At 39.0% G+C, this 16,379-nt stretch overlaps 2 protein-coding genes across 2 annotated transcripts in view; one reads left to right on the top strand and one right to left on the bottom strand.

The window, feature by feature from the left end:
- The window catches only part of FRK (fyn related Src family tyrosine kinase), a 55,225-nt gene extending 38,856 nt beyond the window's left edge, over positions 1-16,369 (bottom strand). The window contains exon 1 of the mRNA XM_074819290.1: positions 15,378-16,369. Coding sequence (XP_074675391.1) covers positions 15,378-15,808 — 431 coding nt within the window. The 5' untranslated portion in view covers positions 15,809-16,369. The remainder of the gene's footprint in view (positions 1-15,377) is intronic.
- The window catches only part of NT5DC1 (5'-nucleotidase domain containing 1), a 169,332-nt gene continuing 168,527 nt past the window's right edge, over positions 15,575-16,379 (top strand). The window contains exon 1 of the mRNA XM_074819292.1: positions 15,575-15,624. The gene's annotated coding sequence lies outside the window, so the exon portion shown is untranslated. The remainder of the gene's footprint in view (positions 15,625-16,379) is intronic.

Here is a 16,379-nt window from a genome sequence, read left to right as displayed (position 1 = left end):
AGCAGGGACAGTTTAGCAAGGATGCCACAAGCATGTCCTCTCTGTGCTGAGAGGAAGGCTCCAAACACTGGCTGGGTTTCCCAAAATAAAAGAAAATATAGAATGGAGCTGTCAAATTCTAATGAATATATTATTCTAATGAAGTTACCACATATAAAGTACAATTTTATTTTCAAAGGTTCTGTTAGTTTGAAGCAAAGTTTTCTTAGATAGCTAAAAAGCACACACTTTTAATATAGCAATCTCTCCTACCAAATAGCAAGCCCTTCCTCCAAAGTACATGCCCAAAGGATTTCTCAAATTGTTCTGAGATACTTTTTTTGCTTTCAGGGAGAGAAAAAGGCAGCCTGTGCCTGGTATCAGCCCTGGAAAATTCACATCCAATCAGGTAAAGCCTGGAAAAATTATAAGCAACTAAACAAAGCTCTTCTGATAGAAAATATTAGGCTGCCTTAATTATAAGACTAATGAAAATATATAATAAAAATATAATTTCTCCAAGAGCTGACGTTTCAAGAAATTAGGAAATATCACTGCAAAGATGAAAGCCTTCCAAATATACCAAATTATGAATGGCATGCAAGAAGGAGAGCGTGGGAGATGAGCACTGGCTGCTTCAATTTTCCGTTTATAGTCTACAGTGAACCTGATGATGGCATTGGGAAAAAAAAAAAGAAAAATCTGTAGTCAGGCTAAACTGTGAAGATGAAAACTTGCAAAAGATTCCTTTCATGAGCATTTTCAAAAACACAAGCCTTCCCAGATCTGGCACAAGAATCTACGGAGTGAAAGGTCCAGGATTACTCAAGGGCTTGCAAACTTTCACTGTGCAGAGGCTGGAAAACCTAAGGTTTAGTTTCAGGCCCTTTGGGAACTTCATTACTTCCTTCTACAGGCTTGACTGGGATTGGTTATAATGCTCTGTGTCTGTCATTGTCATTTATTATCAGATACTGAAGGATGCATGGGACAAGGACAAAATTTAAGCAGAAGGAATTTAAAGCTAATGATAAAGGAATGCATAGGACACTGCAGGAGGGAAGAACAAAACAAGACAGTAAAAATTCAAAGCAGAGAGACAGTAGAATATTACCAAGTAGATGGAGAGAGAAGGGAGAAAGTCAGAGCTAACAGGCAACAATGAAGAGAAAATAAAGACAAGACAAAACTGAGGACTGCATTTATTGCCCAAGGGCTATAACCTGCTGCTGCCTGAGCTGCTGCACCTGCTCAGCAAATGCTGGTTTCCAGCTTATCCTGCTCCCACAGGGCATGTGTCTTTGGCAGCGATTTCTGTCTTACTTGGGGAAATAATTTCACAGACTAACTCTCTCTGTAAGGATTGCTCTCTGCAGATCTTTTCCTCCTCCCTTTTGTAGTTCATCACACCACTCATGTCTGTACTTGCCAAGAGAATACTTTAACATTCATTTTCATCATATATTTATTGTCTAGAGGTCACTGCTAAAGGTACTGGTTTAAACTCTACCCACCAAAGTACCATCAGCAACAAGTCAGTCAGGCAAAGTCTTTAAAAAAACGTTTAGGTAACAACAGCCTTCTGTATCTACATAAGTAAATCAGTTAAAATCTTAACACACTGCAAGTACCTGACTTGGGCAATACATGAAGTAAAATATCAGTTAAAATGTACTTGTATAGTGACACAGCTCAGTTCTGATTACTTATTTACTGTAATCAGAAACTAGCTTCCTCCAAGGGAAACTAGAAATTCAGGTTTTCAGGGATGGTTATGTAGGGCAGCACACTTAACCTTTCGCAACCACAATGAATTTGCTTCATACGTAAAGATCTGAGTCATGTATATTGCTCAGATCCTTGTTGTTGAATAACTTATCACAAACTAAAATGAAGACTATCTGGATGCATTATGTGTGGGACCTGGAGTTTCTGAGTCTTTTCACAATGACAGTGGATGGAATAAATCTGTTTTTCTTTCCATGGGAGAAAACATAGAACATGTGAACAGCTATGAAAAATTAAAGGCTCATTTCTACACTATATAAGTGTCAGAGATCTATCAAAATGACAGAGCAGCACTAGTTTATGTTATGTATGTATGTATGTAATAGTCTGCCTGTATGTTTGAAAGTGAGAGTCTGTAGCAACACACTGTAAATTCCACTGTATTTTCTGTATTTCGAGATCAACAATGTGATTTTTCTTTAAATAACCATTAAAATGCAAAATACAGTTTTGGAAAACCCCATTTTGCTCTTGGATTTTGGATAACATTTTGCTAATGTTCTTGTCAACAGATTATAGGTGACTGGTTAGCATTTTTCTGCAAATACTAAATTTATGTTAGACTTTAGAGAGTTTTATCGGTGAGATGGCAGAATATAAGCAGTGATAACAGAAGAGACAGAGAAGCAAAAAAAAGGGAATTAAAATTAAGTTATCCTTCTCCATATATTTTCTAATCAAAATATTATAGTTTAACTTGTGAAGGTAATCAATTTGAAAAATTTTCAAATTTAAAGGGTTTTTTATTTCTGTTTTCAAATGGAGTTTCCATCAAAATATTAGTATTTCTTCTTTTAATTTTATTCAGAAAGGATTAACTTATCCGAAAACAAGATACAACCAAACAATACCCTTCATTTTGTTTCAGGCCATGTTAAGTATTTTGATTTGATACAAAACTAAATCACTGCTTCTCTCTTCCAGGAGAGGGGAACCATGTTTCCTTTCTCTCTTCCCATACTTATTTGATCATGAACATGAGCACTAGGACACAAGTGATACATTCATCCACAGAACAGGGCATCTTTAGTTAAAATGAGGCAATTTAAACCTATTCTCTAACATACCATATTCACTGTTTTGCTGGAATATACAACATGCACAGGTGCTTACATATAGCATTTGGAGAACGTACCACTGTTAGAATAGAGGTAATCCTTTAGGGACTGAACGTATATTAGCTACCACCAAAACTAGGCAGAACCTTTGCTACCATTTCTTTTTAGCAAGATGGGAAATTGCAGGTTATTGCCAGAAAAAAAGCTTTATACTTCTAGACTCAAAGACCAGATTCACCACACGTACATTGCATAGTGCCTTTAAAAAAAAAAAAAAAAAAAAAAGGTTGTCATTTCATAACTTGTCGAAAACTTGCCTCTAATGTTGAACAGTATCGTACTCCACAAAATCCCAATGACCGCAATGTAACCATAGAAAATATGTGAAACACCTACCTGGTAGACTGACCTGGTGTATGTATACCTGACCCAAAAGGAGCCCCAGGTTGCACTAACAAATCGCTGGGGAAGCCCAGGTGAAGAAACTGCTAGAGATTATAAACTTGTAAGAAGAGGGCAGATGTGTCAAGAAGGACTCTAAGCCTCTAGAGTTGGTGTTTTGGCCTAAGAAATATCTTTGTTTTGTGTTACTCTGTTGTTTTTGTTAGAAATAATAAGTTGTGCCCTAAAGAAATGGCCTGCCAGGGCTTTAGGGACTTTTACAGTAAGTACCTGTGTGGGATTGTTTGGATAAGGTAATCAACAGTGAGTAAGTGTGGTAAAACCCACCACAGAGGTAGGCATTTCCTCTGACAGTCTAGAACAAATTTACTGTCTTATAAACATAAACACAAAGATTACTCAGGCATTAGTCTAAAAAATCCATGACACACTGTGTATAAAACTTTTTAGTAGGCATTTCAGTAGGCCATAACTGTACTGTCATGTGATTCCATTGTAAGGGATTTTGCATAATACTACATTAATTTTTCAATAGTCAATAATAGCAGTTGGCTGAGCTGCAAACATGGAAACTAATTTGCTCTGAGTTTGCTTCAGGATGACAAACCATTGCACCTTTGGCTACTCTTGCACTCTGTAATGACTGGGAAGTAACTATTCCTCCTGTAGGGACAGTATTACAAGGCCAAGTGCATGAGCTCTGTAAATTAGCATAGCTCACCCAATACTAGTTTCACTGCACAATAGGAACAAAAGATAATAAACCAGCAACCAAATGACAATCTGATAGAGTTAATTTGCGGAAATCTCCATAAATAAATCTCATCCTGTGAGCCTCCACTTCACTATTGTGTAATTAATTTCAACATTTGCATTCATTCTCCACAGTATTGGTCATCTGCATGCTGTATTATTTAATCTGCTCTGAAGCTCTTCTGTATGAGAAAATAAGCAGTAGATGAAAGGGATATCATATTACTTCTTCTGTGGTGATTTAGTTACATAAGTCCCTGGTATTTCTCCAATTTAAAGCCAATCATCAAAGTTTGTTCCCAGTACTGGTTTTGTACCTGGATAAGAACATCATGGCATTTAAAACTTTTTCTAAAACTACTTGTCTTTGGAATCAACGAAAGGCTACCATTGGCTTTAATGGGCATTACTTTGGGATGATGGGTGTGAAATATAGCCATATATTCACCTCTTTTTAAAAAAACTTGCAATGTGTTCCTCAGACCCTATTTCTGCTGCATAGTCTTCCAAACAGCGTTGTAAAATCTTCCATCAATGCTAGTAGTACCTGTATGCATTTGTTAATACATACATGAACAAAAATACTGATATACTGCCATAATATACTCTAAAAGTAGCAATAACTCTGCTATTCATAACTACTGAGGAACAAAGTTGAAACCTTGAGGTAGCCTTAATGTTAACATGGTACAGAGAACACTAATAACACCAATTGATTTAACATTAAGGGAAACACAAAAGGACAAGAAAATGTTCAATCATACATTCACTTAAATCATTACAGCTTCCAAAAGCACTCAATTGATTTTCTTGAGAAAATCATTCCTGAGGAATTACTTTCTTTTCTCACAAGGTAACTCACCTCAGTATAGAAGTAATACAGAAACTCTCAGAAACAAAAAGTCCCCCTTGCCTGCACAGGACACTGGTGGCAGAGCAGATCTCTCCATCCATTTTGAGCAGAGCTCTTTTGGACATTCACTTCAGCACATACCTCCTCAGCTTATTGCCAGCAGACTGAGCAGACTTGTGCCCTCACTTTCAGTGGAGAACAACCAGGTCACTCTGTCCCCAGGGGGCTCAGAAAGGACCTGTGCCGTCTGGCACCCCCAGGTGACCTTGAGCCAAAGGACAGAATGGTTCATTCACAGGGGGACCAATTTCTTAACAAAAGGTTTTCCCAGTCTGCAGGGCAACCTTTTCAGGGTGACAGATGGGAAGGGTGACACACTAAAGACACTTTTAACTTCCAGAAGTAAAGCTAGAGCACATCAAACTCTATATCAGTGTGTATATTATCAGCCCAAGACTCACACACGTGGTTTCTTTTGTGAGAGATCACAACACCATGTTAAAAAGGTATGTCAGCATTAAAGGAAGTTTCTAGGTGATTTTTCAAATATTTTAGCTCTGTAATAAGAACAAGATCTTATTTTCTTTTTTCTTTCCTTGCGGGTATTCAGAAAACTAATAATTATCTTTCCAAACTAATCAAGTTGTCATTCTGGAACAGAAAAAAACATCAGGTGACTATCTATGGATAAAAATGATACTGATTCATCTATGTTAGTGGCTGAGAATATATACAGTCTTCTAAACATTCATAAATCTGCAGTAGTTTGGGAAAAGCATACAATAAAAGGAACAGAAAGCCAAGACTCGCTTTTTTGAAGGAGACCACTAAAGGGATTTAGAAGTAGCTGATGGAGCCCAGCCTGAGGACACAGGGTCTCTGCCCACACTGAGGTGATGTGGTTGCTGCTTTCCCATTTCCAGGTTTGACCAGCAGTGAAGCTAGCATGTGTCTCAGAGACACACAGACAGAGAGGACACTGGCATGGCTGGTCACACAGACTGCTACAGACAAGGTGCTGCCTTCAACAGCACCCATGTACAGGACTCACATAAAACACAAGCACAGTCCCCTCCTCCTCCTCCTTCTCTGCTGGCAGAGCCAGAAGGTCACTAGTGATGGCGCACACACACGCACACACTCTCTACATTCACAAGCACAGGGACATTTGCGGATCCCCCCCTTAAATACTGGTACAGCCTGTCTCTCCATTCAGTAACCCTGCCCTGATCCCAGTCCCCCTTACCCACACTCGCCTCATGCACACCAGCCCCCCCCCAGCAGCTGCTTTCAAGACGTACCCCAGTGGCTGGTGGCCAAGACCCCCACCCACTCCAGCACCTGGCATTGAGACACCACTTGCTCCAGCAGTTGAGACTATAGGCCAGCGACACCCACACCCCAGTTCTGACTCCAGCTGCTGGCCCAGTACATAGTCACACCAGTCCAGCTTACACAGAGAGAGAGTCAAGAAAGGATTTAGCAAGATGACAGGACAGAGTGTGGACAGAGTCCAAACGCAGGGCTCAGCCAGACAAGTGTACTGACTGGCCGTGTTTTACACAAGAACAGCACCTTTCACACCCCTTTCTGCCTACACCCTCTTTGTTCCTTCCTGATCCCTTTCCCCTAAACCTTGCTTCATCACCTGACATGGCCCCACAGACCCTCCTCCAACATCCTGGACCCCCATGTTTGCATCCTTATCGGTTGCAAAGTCCGAGTTTATCTGCTGTTTCTTGATAGCCCATCAATTAGTGTGACCAACTGGATTTATTTCTGATTATCGTCTTTGTTAACATTAATCAGTCAGGTAAGGCATCTCTGTGTGGTTGTCTCCCCTCCCTTTCCTTATTGGCAAGGTCCTTTCTCAATAATCTTCCTGAAAAAGAATCATTCCCACACCTCGTATACCCTTATCGGTGAGTGCGACTGAGCAGGCTCGTCCTCATCACCACCTCCCTTCTCACATATCCCTCGGGTTTGTCTCTGTATGTTCTTGTGTATGGCTCCTTTCACCACATACCCTTCGATGAGCAGAGACTCCTTCCATATACCCTTACAGAGACTTCCACTAACTGAAAAGATCAGTAGTTTCAAAAGGAAGACTGAGGTTTGTGAGTTCTCATCATTTCTGAAATTCATGGTATATATTCATTTCCACATGTCAGTCTCAGATTTCTTTTTTCTCTTCTTTTGCAGTGAGGTTTGAAAAGGTGTGCTGCAAAATCTTTTATGCTATGAATACAGAAAAATGTTATTAATTAAACTAGCAATATATCTGCTTTAGTGAGAGAAAGCTAAGGGAAAATGTTTGCCAATGTTACTGCAGATAAATTTATGATGTAAAATATTATAGATTATAGAGTAGTCTGCACAGAAGTAATGAAAATGTCAATTAGTGCAATCCTTTATGGAACCATCACTTATTATTTAATATGCTGCTTTGTTTTTCTGGTTTTCATTGATTAAGATTAGTGTACCAGCACAGAAAAAAATATGTATTTCTCTTTGGTTTAAGTGATAAAGAAAAAGAATGTATTCATGATCAATATTTTGTTTGATCTTCTGAAAAGCTATTTCCAGATGAATTCTAAGCATGTCTGGAGAATTGAAAACTGTAAGATGTAGGTTTCCATTCTAATTTCTTGTAACTCTTAGGGGGTTTTTTTACACAGTTATGAAGTGCAAACCTGAATGTCAATATTTAAGAAAACACTGATGAAGAATAAGCTTCTTAACTAAAGAAGTTTAATGTCTTATATTTAAAGTTCAAACATAAGAAGGGTCTTCAAATATGTCCCATATAGTACTATTTAAAAATCACTGAAAATTGTTTTTTCCTCTTACACGTAGTAGTAAATATGTAATAATATTTTGTCCTTTTTCAAATATCACCTAATAAATTATATTCTTTCTTTGCTATGCACACTTTGCTTGCATAACTTGAAAAGGAATAAAGTATTTTATTACAGAAAAACACCTGAATCTTGATTAATAATATTTTCTCTATTAATCTGTTTTAAAATTAAAGTGCAGGTAGTGGAAAGCTGCATCATTATTATCTAGTCTGCACAAGGCACCTCTGCTGTAGCCTCATGCTAGAAGATAATGTCTGTAAGATAATAACAGGACACATCGTGGGTTTAGTTCTGCATCTTTGGTAGGTAGCACAATGAATTCATGGGTAAATCTGTCAGGGTAAAGTCACTGAGGTCTGCAGTCTGGGCTGACACTGGTGCATTCAGGTAGAAAGGGCAGATAGGTGTGGTATGTAAAGGACCGGTCCCTGAATTTCACAGGGACTTGTGAAGCTCTACCATTTCCTTTTGCGCCTATTTATTTTCAGTGTGGGTGGTTTTGAGTCACTCATGACTAAACAATCACCAATCCAGAAAAAAAAAGCCAAGACTTGTTTAGGAATACAAAACTTTCTGCAGAGATGAGAGGGGTTTTTGTAGGTTTTGGTTTTTGTTTTTTTTCCCAGTAGCTTGGTCTTTGCCCACAGACAGAAATAAAGAATTGTGCAGGGTCAACACTTATACTTTTGCTAAACAGACTTGACAATAGGCCCATAATTAGACATGGCAGTGATGTACCCTCTGACATTGCTTATACAACGGTTCCAGCCTCTGGTGAAGTACAAAGGGAACAGATCAAAGAAAATGGATGGGCCTGTGCACTTTTCATAATATCCTTTCTGAAACAAAATAACGGGGCTAGGGGGGCCATTGGTTTGACCTCGTGGGGTATCTCTTATGTTTCGATGACTTAATCTCTTCAGTACAGATATCATCTTACACAAAAAAAAGCCCCAAAGTCTTCTATAACCAACAGTGCTTTTTACGTGTTACAAAATAATTCTTCACAGAGATACCTGACCTAGTTTGTTTAAAATCAGCCCAGCTTTAGGACTTCTTAGCCTGGTTGAACTGTTGGTTACTATTTTTCAGTTCTAAACCTGCTCAGAGGTCACTCAGCTCTGCACAGCTCTGTATTGTGCTGCACAGAGAGCCATCAAAGACAACTTTTGAGGAAACAGCAACCATTGTACAATACTTGGCAAATGTTTTTGCCACCAACGTTGCTCAAAACCAACTAATCTAGGCTAGCATGCACAATGCTTATTCCTACTGAGTCTGAAGAAAAAACATCAAACAGGACTATTGAGTTATTCTGACCAGTATATGGTTTTTGTTTTAATAAAAGGCACTGTAAAGGCCACCTGGGTTTCACAGTGGAAACTAGTATATAATGTATAACATACACACTAATTTCAAATAAAGAAAAGGCAGGAAGAAATTTCTTCATTTCTCAGAATTTGAACAATGTTGTATATTTATAAAACCAAATTGCCAGAAAATAGGTGACCTAAATTAGACAAGTTTGCATGAACTGCTCATCTACAATGCCATAATTCCTTCCATCTTTCTGAGCAGAAACACATATTTTCTGGACATGGATGCACATGGATGTGTCAGTAAAGCTGTCACTTGACAAAATCTGACATTTCACAGTTCTGTAAACCATCTCCTTTTGTGTTCAGTGTATTTGCATATTTAAGAAATAAGGAGAAATGAAGACAAAATTTGAGATGTGCTTGAAGACAGCACTGGAATGCTCAATCAGAACTACAGAAGTTAAGTGATTAAATTCATGATCTTTCTGCAGCATTGAATCATTTAAATTCAAGAGGGGCACTCCAAAACACACATGGCAGTTCCAAACTTCGGGTATTTCAGATGCTATGAACACAAGGTCAAGAAAACATGAATAGCATGATCTTCTGGCTTTGCAATACACACCTTGTCTACAGGGCTGTTTTGCACGGTCTTAAAAGCATCAGCCTTATAAACTTTCTCTATGTTGTGTGTGTACATGTGCATGCACACACAAAAGCACATACCTAAAGTATATCAATTGAAAGAAAAGATGGAATTTCAAATGAGTTCACATACAGCCATTTCAATCATTTATAACAAATACATATTTTAGTGATAAAGAAACCTTTTATACCAAAAACTATATGAAAATAGCTTTTGTACTTAACGTAACAGGTTCCAAGAATGTGAGAACAATCTAATACTACTTTGTGTAGTTGTGTTAGCAATGAACAGCTTTTACAAGTTCATTTCAGTACAAGGGTTACTGCTGATTCTGGTGGTGTCTTCAGGAGTTTGTTCTGTAATAGAGAGAGGAATGTGAGAGAGAGAGAGAGAGAGAGAGAGAGAGGGAGCACACAGAAACCACAGTGGATTACATTCAGTTTTCTGAGGTGTTCAGCAGAATCTAAGGTTTCACTTTAAAAAGAGACTTTAGACATTTTGGCTCTAAATACTACTTTGAAAAATGACCCACATGAACGAAAGAAACCCCATAAGACTGACTTTGCAGAAAGTCTGAAACAGCTCAGCCCAGGGAACACTTTATTGTTCATGTATAGTAACTCAGATTCAGTCAATGTATGAAATAGTTAAAGCTGAGTCAGGTCACAGAAGGTGAAGGAATTATGGAGATTCACAAAAATAACCTACAAGCCACTTCTGCTTTCAAAGGGCTGTTTAAATAGCTCATTGTGGAATTGACTGGTGAGGTTTCATTGATTAGGTCTGGGGCTCAGTTTCCACCAGCTGGGAAATACCTACATAAGAAATGTCTCTGAAATAAGGAATGTTTCTGAAACTGGCAAAAGTTAAAAGTAATTGCTGTGATCTTCTTTGACCTACTCGACTAGGAATTTGTGTGGATTTACTTCCCTCAGCACAGCAGTCTTGTGTCAATAATGTTGGCATGAACATATGGAATGAAGTTGACTTTCCATAAACAACCAACAGGTCCATCAGGATGGCAGGTGAGAGCCCCCCTCTACGTACACTCTACCTTTCCTCTAGGAAAAAAAATTCATGTCACTCCAACAGTGAGGTGTTCTTTTTTTCATTCTTGCTTCATTAAAATTAACTGTACAGCTGGGCTATATTTGTTGTCCATAACAATTTGCACTATGTCATTTTCTTGTTTAGTTAAAACAACTGGCAGTAATAAAATAAGAGCAGGTGAATGTGTTACTATGGTTCCTGTTTATATCACAGAATAACAGGCACAGAAAGAGCACAGAAACAGGAAGGTCACACTCCTTGCCAAGGAAATTTATATCTTTTAATTCAGATTTTAGTATTAGTCAAATTGCTCTTTCTCATCATCTTTTGCTGGACATGCAAGTTAAATTGTGTGACTGTATCTCAAATTGCATTTTTTGCTTTCCTTTTTCTAAACATAATGTGTCTAAACCCAGAAGGAAGAGCTTTCTGAAGTCATGAGATGCGGCAGATACAACCTCACTCAAGTTCCTTAGAAATGAAAAATCTGTCTGGCTTGTGGTTTTGACTGTTACCTGTTATGCAGAGAGAAGAAAAGCACCAAGTGTTCTTACAGTTGCTAATTTATCATTAATGTAGTCTGTGTCTGCTTTTGGTCAGATATTAAGTAAAATAACATTTTTGTATTAACAGATTTATTTCCTCATGAAGTGAAAGTTCACTGGGTGACTACCGTTTGCTAGACGAATGCTTCCACTCCCCAGCTGCCTTATCCCACCTATCCCAGCTACGGCCAGGAACACACACCTGTCTGCAGAGACACTGGGCACAGTCCCTTCACAGTCCCTCCACCTGACAGGTTGTTGTTAGTATAAGGAGTACTGCAGGTGCTAAAAAAGATCAGCAATAAGAAGATGCTTTACTAGTAAATATAAAAATGAAGGGCCTTGTTTCCTCAGTCTGTCCAAAACAGACTTCATGGTAGCAGGTGTGCATTTTTTGGACATGTTTAATCTTACGCAGCACACATTTGAACTGCAATGCTACCGCAGGCAGAACCCAAGTCATGGATTTATCTTTTTTTTCCCCTTCCCATACTCATACAGATTGTCGCTGATTTCATTCAAGTCATTCACACACAAGCCAAAGGAAGGAAGCAAGAGAAGCCTGTTTTTAACAAGATATCGAGCACAAATAGGAAGTGTTTGGCTTGTTAGTTATTTTATATAATATAAATACATTAGCAAAATATAATATAAACAAAGTCTCCCTTCAATTTTAGCATACAATTTCTACCAGTAAACTCTGGTCTGAAGAAAGCAACACAGTAATCTCATTCTATCTGTTCTGCCTGAACATCCTGATAACGAAGGATACATGAAAATTCCCTTTGTTATAAATAGTATTTAATTTTTGTTTTCCCCAGAGTGGAGATATTGCACATCTCTGCTCTTTCATCCAGTTATTGATCCACCTTATCAGCACTAGCTCAGTCACATTGGATGGAGTCAAAGAGACTTCCAGGAAGAAAAACTGTTATCTAAATGAGGACGAGGAAGAAAAGTTTCTCACCTTCCTTCTTACTTTACTTCATTCTCTTTCTTACTAAGGAAAATTTCAAAAAAGCCTTTCTCCCTGAAAAAAATCACAGACACTTCAGCAGGAGACAAAATGATCTGCTGCAGCACTTGCCAAGAGCAAGCAATTACCTAGAGTTATCTTCTGCCACAATGGACAACACAGATTCAGATGGACTTTCTGATCTCTAACAGTCTCTATAACAAAGACCGTGTGAAAATGTTGATAAAAAAGGCCCAGATATATTTTGTTGCTAATAATCTTGTAGGCTACAGGCAAAACTGAGATGATTAGCAAAAGAAATCTGATTGCTTCGCATGCAGCTTTCAAGCATATATTGACTAAACTTACATAGTGGCCCTGTCATCTCTAAGTCATTCCATGACTTGTAGAGTATTTCATGCCCCTCTATCCCTTTATTTAAGTGAATTTATGGAGTATCCATGCATGCATATGAATGTCATTTTTTTAAGGTTTATATACAAACATGCTGAAATCAGCTGCTAAAGAATATGGTCAGTTTGGTTTTCTTCCCAAGCTTCCTAAGAGTCATACCATGACTCAAGTCTGTTTCCCAGAACAGTTTAGCCAGTTTGCCTTGATCTAGTAAGATGGTGATACAGTCCAGAAATAAGCTAAAATGCACATTGTCTCTGAAGATATACAGAAGCTAGCTGGTGCTAGGAAATGTGCATTCAACTAGCTCAAAGACTCATCTGTGCCTGGCAAATATTGCAAAGCATGAACAGCACACTTGCAAATATGTATATATGCATTTTGGCAGGTGAACATGAGATTGTAAGTCTTCCATTCTTTGTCAGTTCTGTGCTGGGACCATAAAGGACTGGTATAAAAGGTGCAAGGATGCAATAAAAACTTCTCCTGTTTCCACAAATGTCTACATCATGTCCATGAGCAATTGGCCAACACCAAAGGGGAGAGCTAATTAAAATCAAAATGGAAAGATGAATGAAGTTAAATTTAAAGTTTGGGCAGAGCATATGTTTAAAGCATTCAATTTTAATTAAAGAGATATTAGAATAACATTTTTCACCCTCATTCTTCTACTTTAGGAAAAACAAGGGATAATTCTTTAAACCATCATCACTGTTGCTCTTATTGTTTCACTAGCATACCAGGGGTGTGAAATGCAGAGGGTGAGTGAAAGGGAATTCTTGGAGGAAATTGTAGCAAGGAATATTCCAATTCCATACAAGACAAAAAATCCTCACCATGAGGGTGAAAAGCTCAGCTGGAAAGGCTCAACTAAGCAAGTAGGTCTAACTTTACTTTGGCCATGTTTGAGTTGGGATGACTGCTTCAAATGTCCTTCAGAGGTCCTTTCCAACCTGAGTTAGTCTATGGTTATGTGTGTGGCCTGACAGCAGACAGTCTTGTATATATAAGAAGATCACTAAAGCCAACTGATTTAGAAGGAAATCTGAGAAGACAACATTTAACCAGATTAGTTTTGGTACAAAACTAAAAATTCATATTGGAGGAATGACTTCATCTGAGAGGTGTAAAAGCTCTCCATTTTCTCCTCTCCAGTGTTCTAACAGTCTATAAAGAAAAATCTTTTGCCAAAACTTAGTCTTTATTAATAAAGATATATAAAAAGAGTAAAATAAAATAAAATTGATTCTGTAACAAGAAAAAAACAGAGGTTATGCAACAATGCACTTTGGCAAACTTACCTTTGTATTTGATGCTGTAGGTACAAAAAGATAAGAGGGACCTTAAGAGCTGAGATTTTGTTGTATAACTGAGCAAAATTACTTTCAAATTATTAACAGCAAGCAGAAATCTTAGATGACTTGTAATAAAACTAGTTTTGAGAGCAAAGGCCAAGCTGAGTTGAATTAGAGTCTACCACCATTTTTCTTGTGGTGCAGAAAATGCCTTCCCTGCAGATTAATTTCTGCAATTGGAAGAACTCTTTTGAACATGACCACTGAAAGGGTTGACTGCCTGAATACAGAAATAGAAACAGATGGTCAGACTCTGGAAATTAAGGTCTTCAGGTTAGAGAGGAATCTTACAGTTGCCCTAAAATGCCTCTAGCACAAATTCTACAGCTGAGAAAAGACTGGCATAATCATATCTGAGCCAATTTTCCTAGCCCTTGGCAGTACAGTAGGCAGATCAGATTGGAGATGATGTTTCAGGTCCAAATGAGATTTAACTGAAAAGCTGCAACATCATCCCTCTAAAGCCAACATTAATTCTGAGACTAATAATGAATGCCATTTTTGCTGTCTCTTTCCACACTGATAGTTTCTGCCACAACATACCTCTGGAGCTGCAGTCAGACCTGTTTCAGCAAATGCTGCCTCTGACTCCAAACACACATAAGTAACTCTGCATGCCAGGCTGACTCAGACCTTACTTATCCTCACTAAGGAGCCAAGTAACTGATTTTGTGTGATTTCTGCTCTAGTTCAGAATACTAAATAAGATTGGACATGTTTTGAAGGGGTAGAAAAACATGGGCTGCATAATTAAACTCTGTAAAAGTTTAACAAATTCAATTTGTACTCTGTTGCTATATTCTCTCTTTTGCCCTTTGCAGCACTTACTCCAGTTAAGTTTGTCATGAGAGTAGAGATTTGCCTCCAAAGAAGAAAATGGAGAATGTAGAGAAAACCATAAAAAAACTTATCTGTTAGAGACTCACCCATCATTTGTAAGAAGATGTAAAGGTGCAGAAGTAGCTTCCTGAAACTGATTAATTTATAACTTTGCAGCTGGTTAGGCTGAACACTGTTTGGGGCAGAGGTCGTATCTTTTCACTCTCTGGGAAACATCTGACACACACTTACTGGTATACAAATAAAAATAATGAACCATCACAGTGGTAACCAACCTGATATTTCCAGACACTTCTTAAACAGGTGATTAGGCTATATCAGAGAGAGAAATTCTTTAAACCAAACCAAAACCCTCAACACTCTGCCTTTTGTAATTGATTTTCTTGTGACCATGGTGTCTCTTCATTGCACATGCCAACTAGTGCTGTCACTGGTAGGACCACTGGAGGTTGAGTGTGGGCAGGGTACTACTCAGCAAGAGGAAAGGCCGTAACCTCCTGTCCCAAACCCATTTAACCTAACAGAAAAGAAACCGGAGTGCGTTATGTGGGTTACTCACGGCTCAGCTTCGATGCTCTGGTCAGCAGCTATGTAGTTGGCAGGGATGTAGCCCTGGAGCTTGCGGCCAGGACAGACTGACCCTGTTGGCAGGAGGAGCCTAGCATACCACCAGCCCTCGTGGGACGCATCCAGCACTTCAAGCTTATCCCCGGCTCGGAAGCTCAAGTCCTCCTCAGTGCGAGCCTCATAGTCAAAGAGTGCTACAAATCTGCAGATATTCACCATATGCTGGCCAGGCAGTGGAGGTAAAGGTTTCTCTTTTATCGTACTGTCTCCATCTTTCTGTCTTGCTTGGAAGTCATGCCTTACCACAGCAAGGTTGGCGAAGACTTGTCCGGCTTTCTCATCCTGCTCACCATCTCTCCCAGAGAATAAGCACGGGCTGTAAGGCTCCAAACAGGCACAGTGCTTCTGACAAAAGTTTCCCATCCTGTTTCCTTGTGCCTTCCTCTGCTTCTGCTTTTCTTTTACTTTTCCCAGTTGTGATACCCTTAGACCAATTTTTGCGCTATCAACATTTTATCTTGTTGAAGGATTTCTTCTCCCCCTCCTTGTTTGGCACAAAATGAAACAGTTCTTGGCACAGCTGGAAGCTCCTCTCCGAGCCCCACTGAGAGCTCATTACAGGCGGCTCCTGGATCGCAAGTGAAACCTGAGTATTCAAGTGCCGGAGCACATGGGGAGGGAATTTCTCACTTCCTCTTCGGAACAGGAAAGCAACAGAACAGCTGTGCTGTGCTGAGCTCCGGGAACAACAGGGGAATGTGAAGCCTCTTCTCCCACAGCAAAACAATAAAGTCAGAACATCTGAGCAAGGGAAGCTTCTCAATTCTTACTGCTGGAGATGGGTGTTTTCTTATCTCAGATGGGGTCTTGTCATATGATCAGTGGTGAACGTGTCTGTCTTGGTAATGATTAACCAAGCTGACCTGCCTGTTTCCTTAGCAGTCTCCGACGTGGACAGCTTGAATATTTATTTTTGTTTCCTGGTTTGTGCTGG

Source organism: Strix aluco, chromosome 3, assembly GCF_031877795.1.
Source record: "Strix aluco isolate bStrAlu1 chromosome 3, bStrAlu1.hap1, whole genome shotgun sequence".
NCBI classification, from domain to species: domain Eukaryota; kingdom Metazoa; phylum Chordata; class Aves; order Strigiformes; family Strigidae; genus Strix; species Strix aluco.
The sequence above is the reverse complement of the archived record's forward strand: the minus strand, read 5'-3'. Positions and strand labels throughout refer to the sequence as shown.